The sequence below is a fragment of the Genypterus blacodes genome, unplaced genomic scaffold (genome assembly GCF_046128005.1).
Source record: "Genypterus blacodes isolate CSIRO-AG114 ecotype Tasmania unplaced genomic scaffold, CSIRO-AGI_Gbla_v1 ptg000156l_1, whole genome shotgun sequence".
Taxonomy (NCBI): domain Eukaryota; kingdom Metazoa; phylum Chordata; class Actinopteri; order Ophidiiformes; family Ophidiidae; genus Genypterus; species Genypterus blacodes.
Genome location: NW_027466957.1, coordinates 3,844,606 through 3,857,302, shown reverse-complemented (window position 1 = coordinate 3,857,302; position 12,697 = coordinate 3,844,606). Strand labels below are relative to the sequence as shown.

The window sequence follows — 12,697 nt, the reverse complement described above, 5'->3', positions numbered from 1 at the left end:
AATCATGTCTGGGTAATTGCAGAATGAGAAACACTGGTTTGCCTCACATTTAGGAGCTGGAGTCTTTGTTAAATACAGTAACTCTATAATACTAACACTGGTTTGGATTCAAGGTCTTCGTGGAGCCACTCAGCATCGAGACCTGAAACCTGGAAGCACATGTACATTTTCCACAGGTCTGTTAGAGATTTGGTCCAAAGTTTTAGACCTATTCTAACCTCTACAGGGAAGGAATTCTTCATTTTACGGTTGAATCTAACAGATCCAGAGAGTTATCAAGAAACTGATGCATGACCTACTTAATTTACAATAAACAAATCAAGAGTGGCTGTGAAAATGTTTGTTGACTTCAGTCAATCTGTATGATTAGTATGTGCCAAACAGTGATTGTTTCACCGATAGGTGGCACCGTACATTACTTCAGACAGTGCTTCAGAGCTTCCTGAAAAGGCACTGAAACGGCTTTATGGAACACACTGAGCCAGCAGATAGACTGTGGAGGTGTGGGTTAGGCTGCAGGATCTTGTTTTCAGCCATGTTAGACTCCAGTGACTCAGTCCAAGCTGCTGCTCTCCTTTCAAGTTCAAAAACTTTGTACATTAAGATTTCACATGTTTATTCAAATAAAATGCATCATATGTTCTCGTGTGTCCGTCCCACACAAGGGGAGAATTGTGTTTGTGTGTGTGTGAGCGTGTGTGGTTGTGTGCGTGCGTGCATGCGTGTGTGTGTGTTAGGACCAGGATCATTCTGGATTGCTGGAGGTGGAGCTGTATGTCTCTTCACTCACTGCTGCTGTTGACAACGACATGATGTTCCTTTGCTTCTGCTGAACTTCAGGCTCATCCGTGGCTCTAAAGTGATGAGGCGAAGAACCTTTGCTCATCTTAAATTTGGCTTGAGGTCTGAAGGCATTCTTAAGCAGGTCTGAGTTACTTCTGACCGTCTCTGTGATATTTGAAGTGCTCTTTTTTATTGGAGAGTTGTGATGGACCGATAAGATGGTGGAGGTGGTGGGACGATGGGCAGGATTCGAAATACCATGTGTATAACCGATCGCTGAGCCATTAACAGAATTCTCAGAGGAAATGAAGGGTACAGTACTCTTTCTGCATCTACTCAGCTCAGCTTTTGGGTTTTTTTGGTTTTTCTGGTGGAAATGGCTCCAGCTGCAGGGCAGGGCGGGAGGAAGTGCACCACTGTACAGCAGCACAAACTCCCTCTGACTGACCAAAGGAAGAATCCTCTGCCTCAGACGACACTTGTTGAAGATCTCCAGCGTGATATCTACACAAACAGACCAGAACAACATCGTGGGTGGTTTCACACCTCAGTACATGTTTAGCACATCGTGATCAAAGGAAATGTCACTTTCACAAGCCTTAAAGTGACATTATGTAGAGACGTGTAAGGAAAATGTTAGTATATGTGGGCGTGGATACAGATCTTAGTAATGGAATAAGTACATTTTTGATACACTATTTTTTGGCAACCATTCAGACCGGTTGTTCTGTGTTAAAGGAGACATATTTTGCTCACTATATCAGAACTTTATTTAGTATAGTATAGTATTTACTAATTTCCTTTGGTGTGTTAATGATTTGTGAAGTTTGTTGACAGAATATCCACACAAACTTTCTGCCCATTCCAGTCTCCAAGTCTGACATATCTCTACAGGGAGCTGTTTTGGGCCAGTATGACTTTGACTTGTTGTCTCTATGTTGCTGCTGTCTGCAAGGGAGTGTTGGTTTCACAGTAATGTGAATGTAGCCTTCAAGTGATAGGCTACACAGGCTAACACCTTATTGTTGGGTGTGTAAAGCAGGCTGAGATCAGAAGACATTAGAAAAAATGGTTGCGGGCAAGATATTTATACGGTGCTGAAACACGACGTGACCGTAAGTGTGATTCTAACACAGCGCCTCTCAAACAGCACCAGGTTACAGCAGAGTTTTGAGAATTGTGACAAAACAACTTCTCCAATTCCAGGCAGCTTGTTGGAAATGAGATTTTCAAAAGGGGCAAAGCCATTCAAGGTTTTCTAGTTTCACAATTAAAAATGAATGACTGACTTTAATAATAAAGCTAGAGATGACCTATGATCCAAGCTACAATGGGTCGGGTAAAGAATAAGGACTCAGATTCTAAAAGTCAAATGTGCACAGAAATGCCTGGGTGTTTTGACAAATTAGAGATCACAGCCTACTTATGCACTTTGGTAAAAGCAGAATGACACCACTGATTTTTGGCAGACGAGTCAACAGAGATTCAGGTGTCACGCAGGAAACAAGATAGGTGTGAAAGTTGCCTCTGTTATCTGTCAGAGGCTCTGTGCTCACCCAGTGTCTCCACCACAGTTAAGGGAATCGCCTCCTTCAGCACCTCACAGTTCGTGTGAAGAGCCGGATTACAGTTCATCTCCAGCAGCCAAACCTGTTAGATTGAGACACGGTTAGTCAAATACTAACACACGTGAACACTGAACAGATACTCAACAACTTTTCACCCACCTTGAAATTCTCATCAATCATGAAGTCACAGCCAATCAAGTCAAAAAATCCCAGTCTGCAGTCTAACTTGGATTTGACTGCAAAGAAGCACTGGGTCATGATCTGCTGCATGCGTTTCTGAAAGAGCAATTCAGAGAGCGTGAGAAAATTTTTTCAAAAAATGTAAACAATAGTTCTGTCCATATTACATGTATATATATATTCTTTTCTTTCTTTTCTTTCTGAAACACTTGATTGAGTTATACAATAAGATAGAAGACCAGGAATAATCCAGATAAGATCACAACCTACAACAACACTAAAATGAATTCCTTTTAAATAAATAAAGTGTAACTGTGACATATTTGCAAGACTCATGATCAGTTTGGCAAATTGCACTTCAACGTGTCTAAATATAATGCAAAAAGTGCCTGATCAAAACAAACAGGAATTAATTTTGGTAATCAGACAATAGCAGAGCTCATGTATCCTCACACAGCAATGAGCTCATCCAAACCTCAACACAACCTCAATTAGCTGCGAGTGTCCACCATCATTAGAATTATAATTGGTCCCTGAGAGCTCCGGCACACAGCACACACTCACTGAGAAAGCACTCAGCACCCAGTCCCTGGGTAAAGCCTTGGCAACGCGGAACTTGTCATTGACGTATTCGTTGAAGCTCTCCATGGACCAGACAGTGTCCTCCTTCAGCTGGCTGTACAGAGGGTTCTTCTTCTGCATGTACTGGAGAAGGACAGCAGAGGGACCAGGAGACACATTAACCAGAGGAAGAGGAGAGATGGATAAACTTGCACCAGCAGAAGGGTTAGGGTTAGAAAAATAATGATCAATTATCATGCTGAGTGCTACCAAATCATTACATCAACTTAATTGAAGATATAAGGAAACGTAGCTTCTTTCTTACTACATGCAGATGTAAAGGGGTCAATTTGTACCCAACTCTTCCTCACAACACCCCAAATGATGGTTAGCTAAGATACAATTAATTAACCATGTTTTTGAATTGTTTTTAAAGGCGGCAACCATCAATTGATGGCATTTCCCTCACGATTGTAAGGAAATAATGAATATAGTCTGCACCTATGTGTCATCCAACAGTTTTACACATTAAATTCAGCTCAGTGCATAAATGTACTAAAACCTTTATGACTAAAGAGAGAGTTGAGAAACGTCAGGAGAAAATGGCTCACATGGCATCACACATGGTTACTTCCTGTTTGGGCTGAAGACTAGTTTAATTTATAACTTCACTTTTGGAGGCTTTTAAACTGATAGAAGTTGGAGTGGAGATGAACTTGGTTAACGTCCGTTGTTGGGTTCCAACTTGCAGTATTCAGCAACTAATATTTGCAGTTCAAAGCACCAATGTAGGTTTGAGTTTGTGATGCCACAGGGCTCAGTTGCCATGACTTTGCACAGTATCCTCTTTCACTTGTTCTGCAATGTCGCGTGACAGGACTATTGTGGTAGGCAGACCTTTGTGTTTAGTCTTTAATGGTTTACAGCACTTGTTACACTGGTTTTTTATACAATCATGCTGACTACTTTACTGTCTGGACAACATGTCATATTATCATTTTCCTGCATCATGCATTCCTGCCAAAGGGAATGATTATGGCTCCAAATTCACTTGTCCAAGTCACAAGTCACAAGTAAATGTTTCTAAATTCCTTTACATAAAACCCTCAAAAATGTGGCCTTGTTTTATATTTGTGACAGCTCGTTGTCACATGGAAACCTCCATTCGAACACACACCTACTTCACCGCTATTAAGCTCATCTCATCCTGGGCCAAACTGTCCACTCTTGTACCCTACAGTTCACTCTGACTGGCCGAGTGTGGAGTCAGTAAGTCAGCATATTAGGATCCAGCTATCGTACCTGATTGGTCAGGTGGGCAGAGAGGTTGTTGGAATTGGGGTCATAGAGGTCACAGGTCAATCGTACATAACCATGGCGAAAGAAGACCATGTAAGGAGCAGTGCAGGCGATGAGGAGGTAAGAGCGCACGTCAAACTTCTTCCCCTTCAGCAGCAGAGGCTTCTGTATATACCTGAGCACACAGTGGAGAACACACATTACCTATTAGAACCTATGTATGTAACTCTTTCCTTCATGTGTATTTTGAAAACCTCACATACACTCATTGGCAGAGTCTATTTTCCCATATTACTGATATTGACTGACTGAAATTAACCCACCACATCCTGTCATCAACGTTTTGAAGCTATAATCTATATTTTTCAGCAGCTAACCAGACATTATTAACACTACATTTGCCTGGCATTGTGAAAACAACTGGAGCTTAAGAATGAAGAGCTGCAAGACGGTATCATAGAAACCATCGGTGACAGAGACACTGAGACACGACCAGGGCATAAACATTTCTTCATTGATTTCCTTTTCAGTTTGTACCTCGACTTATCAAGATTCCAAAAATATGTTCAGGCCTGGAAAACACATTTTTCCAAAACCCTGACCCGACCTTTTCCAGGGCGTGAGTGGGAATAGAGACCCTGTGCTACTTTCTAAAGTGTCATTTACACGTTCTTATTATTATCTAACAAAGGATCTTTTAATGTTATAGGTGAGCAATCAGCCATTAATAAAATAACGTTGTGGTGTCCAGGTTGAGAAAAAAAAAAGACTAAGGTTTTCATATTATAATAAGCCATCGAGTTTGTATGTCTTTAATAAATGGTTGTTTCTCTAAAATACCCCTACTGTCGGCCGTTATGTTAGTGAATGTAGTAGTAAATTCTGTTAAAGGTTGATCTGCAGTAAGTGCTCATATTGTCCATTGAGGGGCTCCACACAACCAGGCAAACATTGTTTTGGTTGCCAGGTTGGGTGGAGCACTCACTTGAGCTGAACTATAATTAATATGTAATATAAGCGTGTGCTGATATTGTTTCTCCACATGTCCACCCACTGTTGGATAATGTGAGCCTGTGGCTGGCGGCAGTGTGTCACCCTGCTGGCCCGGCTGGCCTCCGTCTCCTGAAGCTTCAGCCTGAAGGCGTCCATGTCCCCCTGGCTCTTCAGCAGGAAGATCCCTCTGCCCTGGTTCAGACCGGATGGTTTACAGATCCACATACATTTGTCATTTTCCCTCACACCTGGAAACAGTACAAACCAAAATAACAAAGGGTTTTATGCAATGTTTCAAATATAAACTCCTGTTTAGAGATCATGTGACTGATTCCAAGTCATTTGGTTCTATTGAATCACATGTTCTGTTCTTTGAAGAACGAACCAAATCTGATCTATAACGATCTGCTCTCTTATTCCGTTGTTCTCCTTTGTTTAATTCCATTCTGTTCTAAATTTTTAGGCATTTCTCATTGTTCCAAACCAAGTATTTGATATAATACAAAAAAAATTGCTAGAGGCTCTTATGGTTGATTGTGTCCATTTTTTTTGTGATATATTGTTTTCTAATTCAAGTAAAATGTCCTTACATGTGTTCCAAACTCAGAATGGTCTGGTCTCTGCTAGAATGATACAAAGTCTGGGGACATATTTTCCCTAATGGTAGAACTGTAGCAACTAAATACATTTAAAGATATGAATGGAAATGAATTCAGAACTGCGAAAACTTTTAAATTAACCTTAAGCCGTCTTTTTTATTAACAACTAAATTGCAAAACTAGCAGCTATCATTGTTGTCCTGTTCTGGTCTCCCCCACATGCTCACTCAGGATGTGAGCCAGGTGTCTGTATTGGTTTCTTATTGACTTTGTGATAAGCGTGTGTTTGTCATAACCCGTACACCAGTTGTCATAATGCTGTGAGTATCATTGTGACCAGTATAGAAACCAGCTGATGTCTTTGTCTCCAGTTAACATAACTGGAATAAGATCATCCGTTTTTGTGCTTTATCGTTCTGTACATGGATTTTATATGATTCTTTATTGAGCCTTCTCTATTGTGAAGCGTTCGTGTCTCAGTCCTGCCCTCTGCTGATGCATTTCTATGGCAACAGCATGTTCCCCTGGTGATGTTATCAGGGCCTTATGGGAGGTTGAGTGCATTGTTTTCCAACATCCACAACCTCTTGATTAAACAATCTCCAAGGCAACCGTTGTCTTAGCACAAACCTGACTCTAACCGTTTGCTTTCTTCTCTTTGTTTGATGCATGACAGGACAAGTTATCTGCTATCTTTACTGGAGTGCAGTTACCAAAAAACAACAAAAATCCAGTTTAACCAGCGCTTTAGACGTGTGTGTGTGTGGGTATGTTACCTTCCTGCTGGGCGAAAAAAGTTTCCCTCTCTGCCCTAACATCCATGCGAACGGTTGTAGGAATGAACTCCTCCATTTTCAGCCTCCTACAACACACAGAGGGACTTAAGTATTCTCCAGTTTTGGGTACAACAGCTGCATATTTGGGCCTATATATACAGTATATATAATATATACATAACACATGTTCAAATGACTCATTAATTAATTTCAGCTTTTGAGTTGCGACTGAAAAAGCAGTTAATGTTTCATGACGCTAATCTTTATTATTATTTTACTTTATGTATGGTATTTTATTAATTTGTTATTGTTGCTGTGCTTCCATGTCTCTCTCTCTCTCTCTCTCTCTCTCTCTCTCTCTCTCTCTCTCTACCTCTCACTCTCTCTCTCTCTCTCTTTCACTCTCTCTCTCTATACCAACCTGGTCTTGGTTGATTTAGCGCTATGTAAACAAAGTTAAATTCTATTGAAATGAATTAAATACCTTTGAATCCTATTTAACCAATGTATTCGCAATTAATACTCTTTTAGTTTTGTGTATTCAGTATTGAATTCTTTAGAAAGGTAGGACTTGGAAGGCCAAGGCAGTGTTTTGTTGATTTTAAAGTTATTGTTAACTTCTCAAAAACTAAATGGAAATCTAAATGGCAATATTCAGGTGTGTATTCATGTTTTCAGCAACCTTGGGTTTCTTGAAAGGCGCTATACAAATCCAAATTATCATTATGATTATCATTATGATTATCATTATCATTGTGATTACTATTATTATTATCCTTATCGTTATTATCGTTATTATTGTTATTATTTGTATTATTAGTATTATGTCTAAAACAAAGATAATGAAATAGTTTAATATCCATAAACTGTTTGGCAATGCAAAGCAGTGTGATCCAGCAGGGGGCAGCAGCGAGGCGCACCTCACCTGAGCTGTTGGCCCTGGTTCACTCTGCTCTTGACCCTCTCGTACTCTCGCAGGCTGCTGAGGAGGCCGATCTTTGTAGTGAGCACCTTGTTGTTGGGGATCTGGTACACCAGCTGTTCACCTGCACAAAACAGGATGACACATACAAAAGCACCACACAAATTATTAACACACAGACTCTCACGTTATAGGATTTTTTTTCTTTCCTTTTTCATTAAATTTCATATAATTTAAAGCGTGGACCTGGACCCAGTCAGGATAAGAGATCAGGAAGTTCAATAAATGAAATAAATAAATCAGGTTGTTTATGTACAATCAAAGTTTGAGATTTTATGATTGTGTGTTTTGTGTTTTATCTCAATTTACAATATTTTGGACAGCAATTATTTCCGAATATTCTTTATAAAATTGTGAATAAGCGTAATGAGGATCTTAGTGTAAAGGACTTGTGTGTACCAGTTATTCCTGTGACAGCAATGTGCAGATTTTGTTGGGATTACAGACTTCAGACATCCAGATTTATAACTTCCTGAGACTATAAGGAACACTGTGATTACATTTTTACAGTGTAGTGTAGTAAATAAAGTAAGTCTCCAGCATGTGGAATTGTGTATTGTAATTACCATAATAATGATGGGAAGGGTAGAATTACCACAAGCTGTCTACCTTCTCTGAAGTTGTAGTAAGTGTTTGGTGACTTGGTCTCACACCACTTGAGTCTGAAATCCTCCCTTTGCTTGTTATAAATCCTCTTCCATCCTCTGCTCTCACAGTATCGCCGCACACTGATGGAGAAGATCAATCACACCTCTGCTTTAATAGATAACAGCACAGAGACCAGGGGGACGTTGGAGACGCTTTGATACACGGTCTGTTATTATTTTGTAATTAGAACACTGAAGACGCATTCATCATATATATATTGAGTGAACAGTGTAATAGTTTATTTAAGCCCATCATGTCATTCATTTGTGTCTACTCACATTTCAGCTCCGTTGGTTCCACCAAAGAAGTAGAAAGGCCCAGATCCCCGAGGCTCCAGAGGCCGCTCCCTGTTCCTGTCTGGGGAGGGACGAGTCGATGTGCCCGTGGGGAAGGAACTCTGGAGGTAGCACTCAACTGACATGATCACACACACACACACAGAAATGATGCCCCTTTTTTTTTGCTCACCAATGAACATAGTTGTGATCAGTTTTATTTCATTTTCAATAAGGGTCAAGAGTTATGGGGGTGAGTTTGTGACATTTGACGTAAAGAACATGATCCAGTTTACACCCCACCTTCCCCCTCACACACCTGCGCCTCCTTTTCTGCTCCTCTGGTGGACAAACACCTTTCTCTCTTTCCTTGCCTCCTCCTGCTGAGCCGGCTGCAGTTCTCCCTCTGATGTCACTTCCTTTCTGCCGTCATGTCCAGCCAACAACGGCCCCTCTCCTTCTGACTCCTCCTGCCTCCCCGTAGGCTGGTCATCAGGGAGCTCTGTACCTTCCTTCTCCCTCACTTCCCCGTGTTGTCTCTCCATCAGCCTCTCACTGTGTGGCTCACCTGAGCCCTCTGATGACATTACTTGGTCCTAACAAGTTGGGATAGGGTAGATATCCAGCATGTAAAGAGAGCTGGTCCTCCTCTTTTCTGCTGTGGTTCGATCAGAGGTGTTGCTCACACTCTTTCTATTGTATGTGAGGGTCCACTGGAGGTTTGCTGGAGGTTAAAAAATTTAGAAAATAACTGGTATTTATAAGGACTGGTATTTATTGTTTGTTGCTAAATTGTGTGCCATCATCGTGTTTGTACTGATGATCATTTTAGATCACTGCCTTACTGGATCATTTGTTTACCAATGATTGCCCCTTGACCAACACTAACATCCATGTTAAGATATCTAAAAAAAAAGTCAAGGCTAAATTTTACTGCAATCTGATTCAATATTCCTGGTTCTGAAAATATGGATGTAAATGAGTCTCATGTCTTCCATCTTGACTCCATAACCTTTCATCTACTGTCAGGTCAGGATTACACAATAAATAATAAATGCATAGATAGCCATGGAATTTACGGAACACAGTCCTCCAAAGAGAATAAACTGTTTAACACTTAGACTCCACAAACTTTCCTCCTGTTTTCCCCAAAATCTGTATTTAATCCCAAAATATGTCATAATCAACAGAGAACGCTCCAGAGATGAAAACATTACCTCTCCTTACATTCTCTTGTAATGTGTGTCTGTACTGCCACATCCCTCCGGTCAGCTGGTTAAGAGCACAGGAGTCATATTGTGTGTGCAGTTCACTACAAACAAGGCAAAAAGCCCAGAGTTTTTATAAAATGCTGAAACGCAAAACGGAGCCCACAAAGAAAAGAATAGTGGCCATCAAGTACTAGCAGGAAGAAAAAAGGGAAAACTGGAGAAACTGGAAAACCTGTTTGTCTTTGTTACCCAAGAAGCAGCAAAACAGGCCTTTGATTTCTCTTTATACATGCATATTCTTTAGCTGATTCACCGCTTGGTTGCAATTCCTTGCACTCCCCCTCTACATGCATTACACCCTTCACATCGGTGGGATGAACTCTGCCTCTATAGGCAGAATGCTATAAAACTGGCTGAGCAGGTTCACACTCCACTAAGGATGCTGTCTTTGTAATGAACCCCATGACCTTTGCAGGGAAAATGTTATATACTAGCAACATTGTCAATCATTACCATCCTATCTGACATTTGGTGGAGAGTAATGAACTTTGCAGCCTGTTGGGGTCTTAGACATTTAGCCTTTTTTCTGCGTAGCTAAAAAGCATTTCAGTCATGTAAATAAATACTGCCAAATCACAATGAGCACGGAGCAGGGGAAGGAAAGCGCTGACCTCTGACCTTGTGTTTTTAGAACCAAAGTGGTTTACCTGCAACTCAGCTACATCCACACATGAACAGTCAGATCCCATGAAAACCCACTCAGCCTTTTCTTCTTTTTCTTCCATGTGCATTCAGCCTTGTAGTCCAGCCCGACCAAACAGTTTGTCTCTACTGAAGTCTATACGTTTACATTCAGTCTGTCGCACTGCAAGCAAGCAGTAAGGAGACCAAAGCAATGTAAACAGGCGTCTGTTGCTCAGGTAATGGGCCCCTTAGCAACAGTTGCCTCTTCTGCATTCAATCTTAGAACAACAACACCAAAGGGCAAACTACTCAAGGACATGCATCCTGCACCCGCCTCACCTCCTAGTTTAGAGTCATTAAATATTAATTGCCTGTAAGCCTCTGGTGTGCACACCCTATAGTAACATGAGAGCAGAGGCCGTCAAAATGGATTTGGCACTTTTCCGAGGTATTATAACCAGACACAAAGGGTAAAATAATATTTTCTACGGGGAAGGTGACATGCTTTTCCCCCAGCATGTTACTGCTCCACTACACACTGCTGTTCAGCACATTCACCTGCACACCAGTTCACTGGTTCATATGTTGTCAAATAAGCTCATCTGTAGCTCTGTAGCACAGAGGTTCTCAAACTGTGGTACATGCGTCACTGATGGTTCTACAACAGATGCCTGAAATTTTCTTCAGAAAATCAAATCTATGGCAAATCTGCTATAATGGCAAATTATTTACACATAAAGTCGGTTTATTTTGTGGTGGACAGACGCTTTTTTTGGACGCTTTTATCCAAAGCGACTTCCAATAAGTGCGTTTCAACATAGATAGATAAAAGAACTTCGATATACAATGGTTGAGAGACACAGTTAAGGTTTGTTCATGCAAGCATACATGTATATGCACAAGTGAGGAACTTGAATATGATATATGATATGGCAGGGCAACATGTTTATAATGATTTTTCTTTTTTAATAAATAGAAGATGTTGTTTGTTATGTCAGCAACCCCCTACAAACAGAACCATGGTAAATTATAGCACTTTTTAGTTAATAGTATTTTTTTAAAGCAGGTGTTTTGTACTTTGAGTCAAGGAGAAATTTAGATTGAGGAGTTCTACTTGGAGTGGAGTAATTTCTAACAAGAGTATCTGTACTTTCACTCAAGTACAGGATTTGGGTCCTGCATCCAGCTTTACTTTGTTGTTGTTTTTTCTCCACATGTGTATCAGAGGTCAGTGAGGACAGACTTGGGTTGGACACAATTCTTATTTCAACAGATTATATTTATCTGGAGAGTGATAAACAAAAAAGATGCATTTACTACTACAACTCTTGCATTAAATAAAAAAAATAAAAAAAATGTAGAGACTGCATGTGACTTAACTTGGTTGTGTTAATGGGGGAAACTTCAAACATTAAAAAAATTCGAGGAGTTCTAAGACAGCTAAATCAGTCTGCAGTTTGTAAAACTAAATTAAGTAGACTTAAACTGTCAGTTCACTTAAAATTTTCACATCAGCCAAGTCACTTTCCATTATGAAAATTATTCTAGAAATCATTGAAGTTTATCACCAATTCATCTAAAAGAAATTGTATCATACACAAAGATCATTATCTTGTGACTCTGACTATCATTATTCATGAAGCTGCCAAATCCAGTTGCAGGTATGCAGTTGAGCAACATAGCATTTGTCTGCTCACGTGGCAAATCCACAAACCTTCCGTCTCAGAGAGAGGAAACACCCAGATTCAGCCACAATTGGCATTTACCCATAATCTCCTTTCTTCCTCCCAACAGCCTGATAATTGACAGGGATGGTGCCTTTTAGACCAAACATTCATGCAACCATGTCATTATACACACGGTAACCAAGGATGCATCAGCAACACCAGGGTACTACGACAGCACATTCACACCATAGATAGGTAAAGCACATCTAAAGTGGATGGATCAAAACCAATAAGAAAGAACTTGCTGCAAGGAAAACGTATTGCAAGAACAATGCTGTTTCAGAAAACGCTTTTGGAATCAATTGAAGCAAAAATACATCTAGTATATCGCTGGATAAATGTGAGATGTGTTCATTGATTCATTGAGATGTGTATTGTGTGTATTGATGTGCACATTGGGAAAAATATAGG

At 40.3% G+C, this 12,697-nt stretch overlaps 1 protein-coding gene across 1 annotated transcript; it reads right to left on the bottom strand.

Annotated features, from left to right (window-relative positions):
• Positions 1 to 745: 745 nt before the first annotated feature.
• ttll10 (tubulin tyrosine ligase-like family, member 10) lies at positions 746 to 9,251 on the bottom strand. Its single transcript, XM_076166225.1, has 11 exons — positions 8,984 to 9,251; positions 8,668 to 8,803; positions 8,351 to 8,469; positions 7,685 to 7,805; positions 6,768 to 6,845; positions 5,446 to 5,625; positions 4,395 to 4,566; positions 3,096 to 3,236; positions 2,511 to 2,627; positions 2,340 to 2,433; positions 746 to 1,287 (listed from the first exon to the last, which is right to left on the bottom strand). Exons 1-11 carry the CDS (start codon positions 9,249 to 9,251, stop codon positions 746 to 748), a joined length of 1,968 nt encoding a protein of 655 aa, XP_076022340.1.
• Between the last annotated feature and the right edge of the window lie 3,446 nt (positions 9,252 to 12,697).

Bases quoted from the DNA above. Each gene is read 5' to 3' on its own strand.
- ttll10 (XM_076166225.1), bottom strand. From the start codon at position 9,251: ATGTCATCAGAGGGCTCAGGTGAGCCACACAGTGAGAGGCTGATGGAG. The intron at 7,806-8,350 runs GTAGACAGCTTG...TGTTTTGTGCAG, and splicing joins TTACTACAACTTCAGAGAAG to GTGAACAGCTGGTGTACCAG. The intron at 4,567-5,445 runs GTGGGTGGACAT...CTGTGTGCTCAG, and splicing joins CAGGCTCACATTATCCAACA to GTATATACAGAAGCCTCTGC.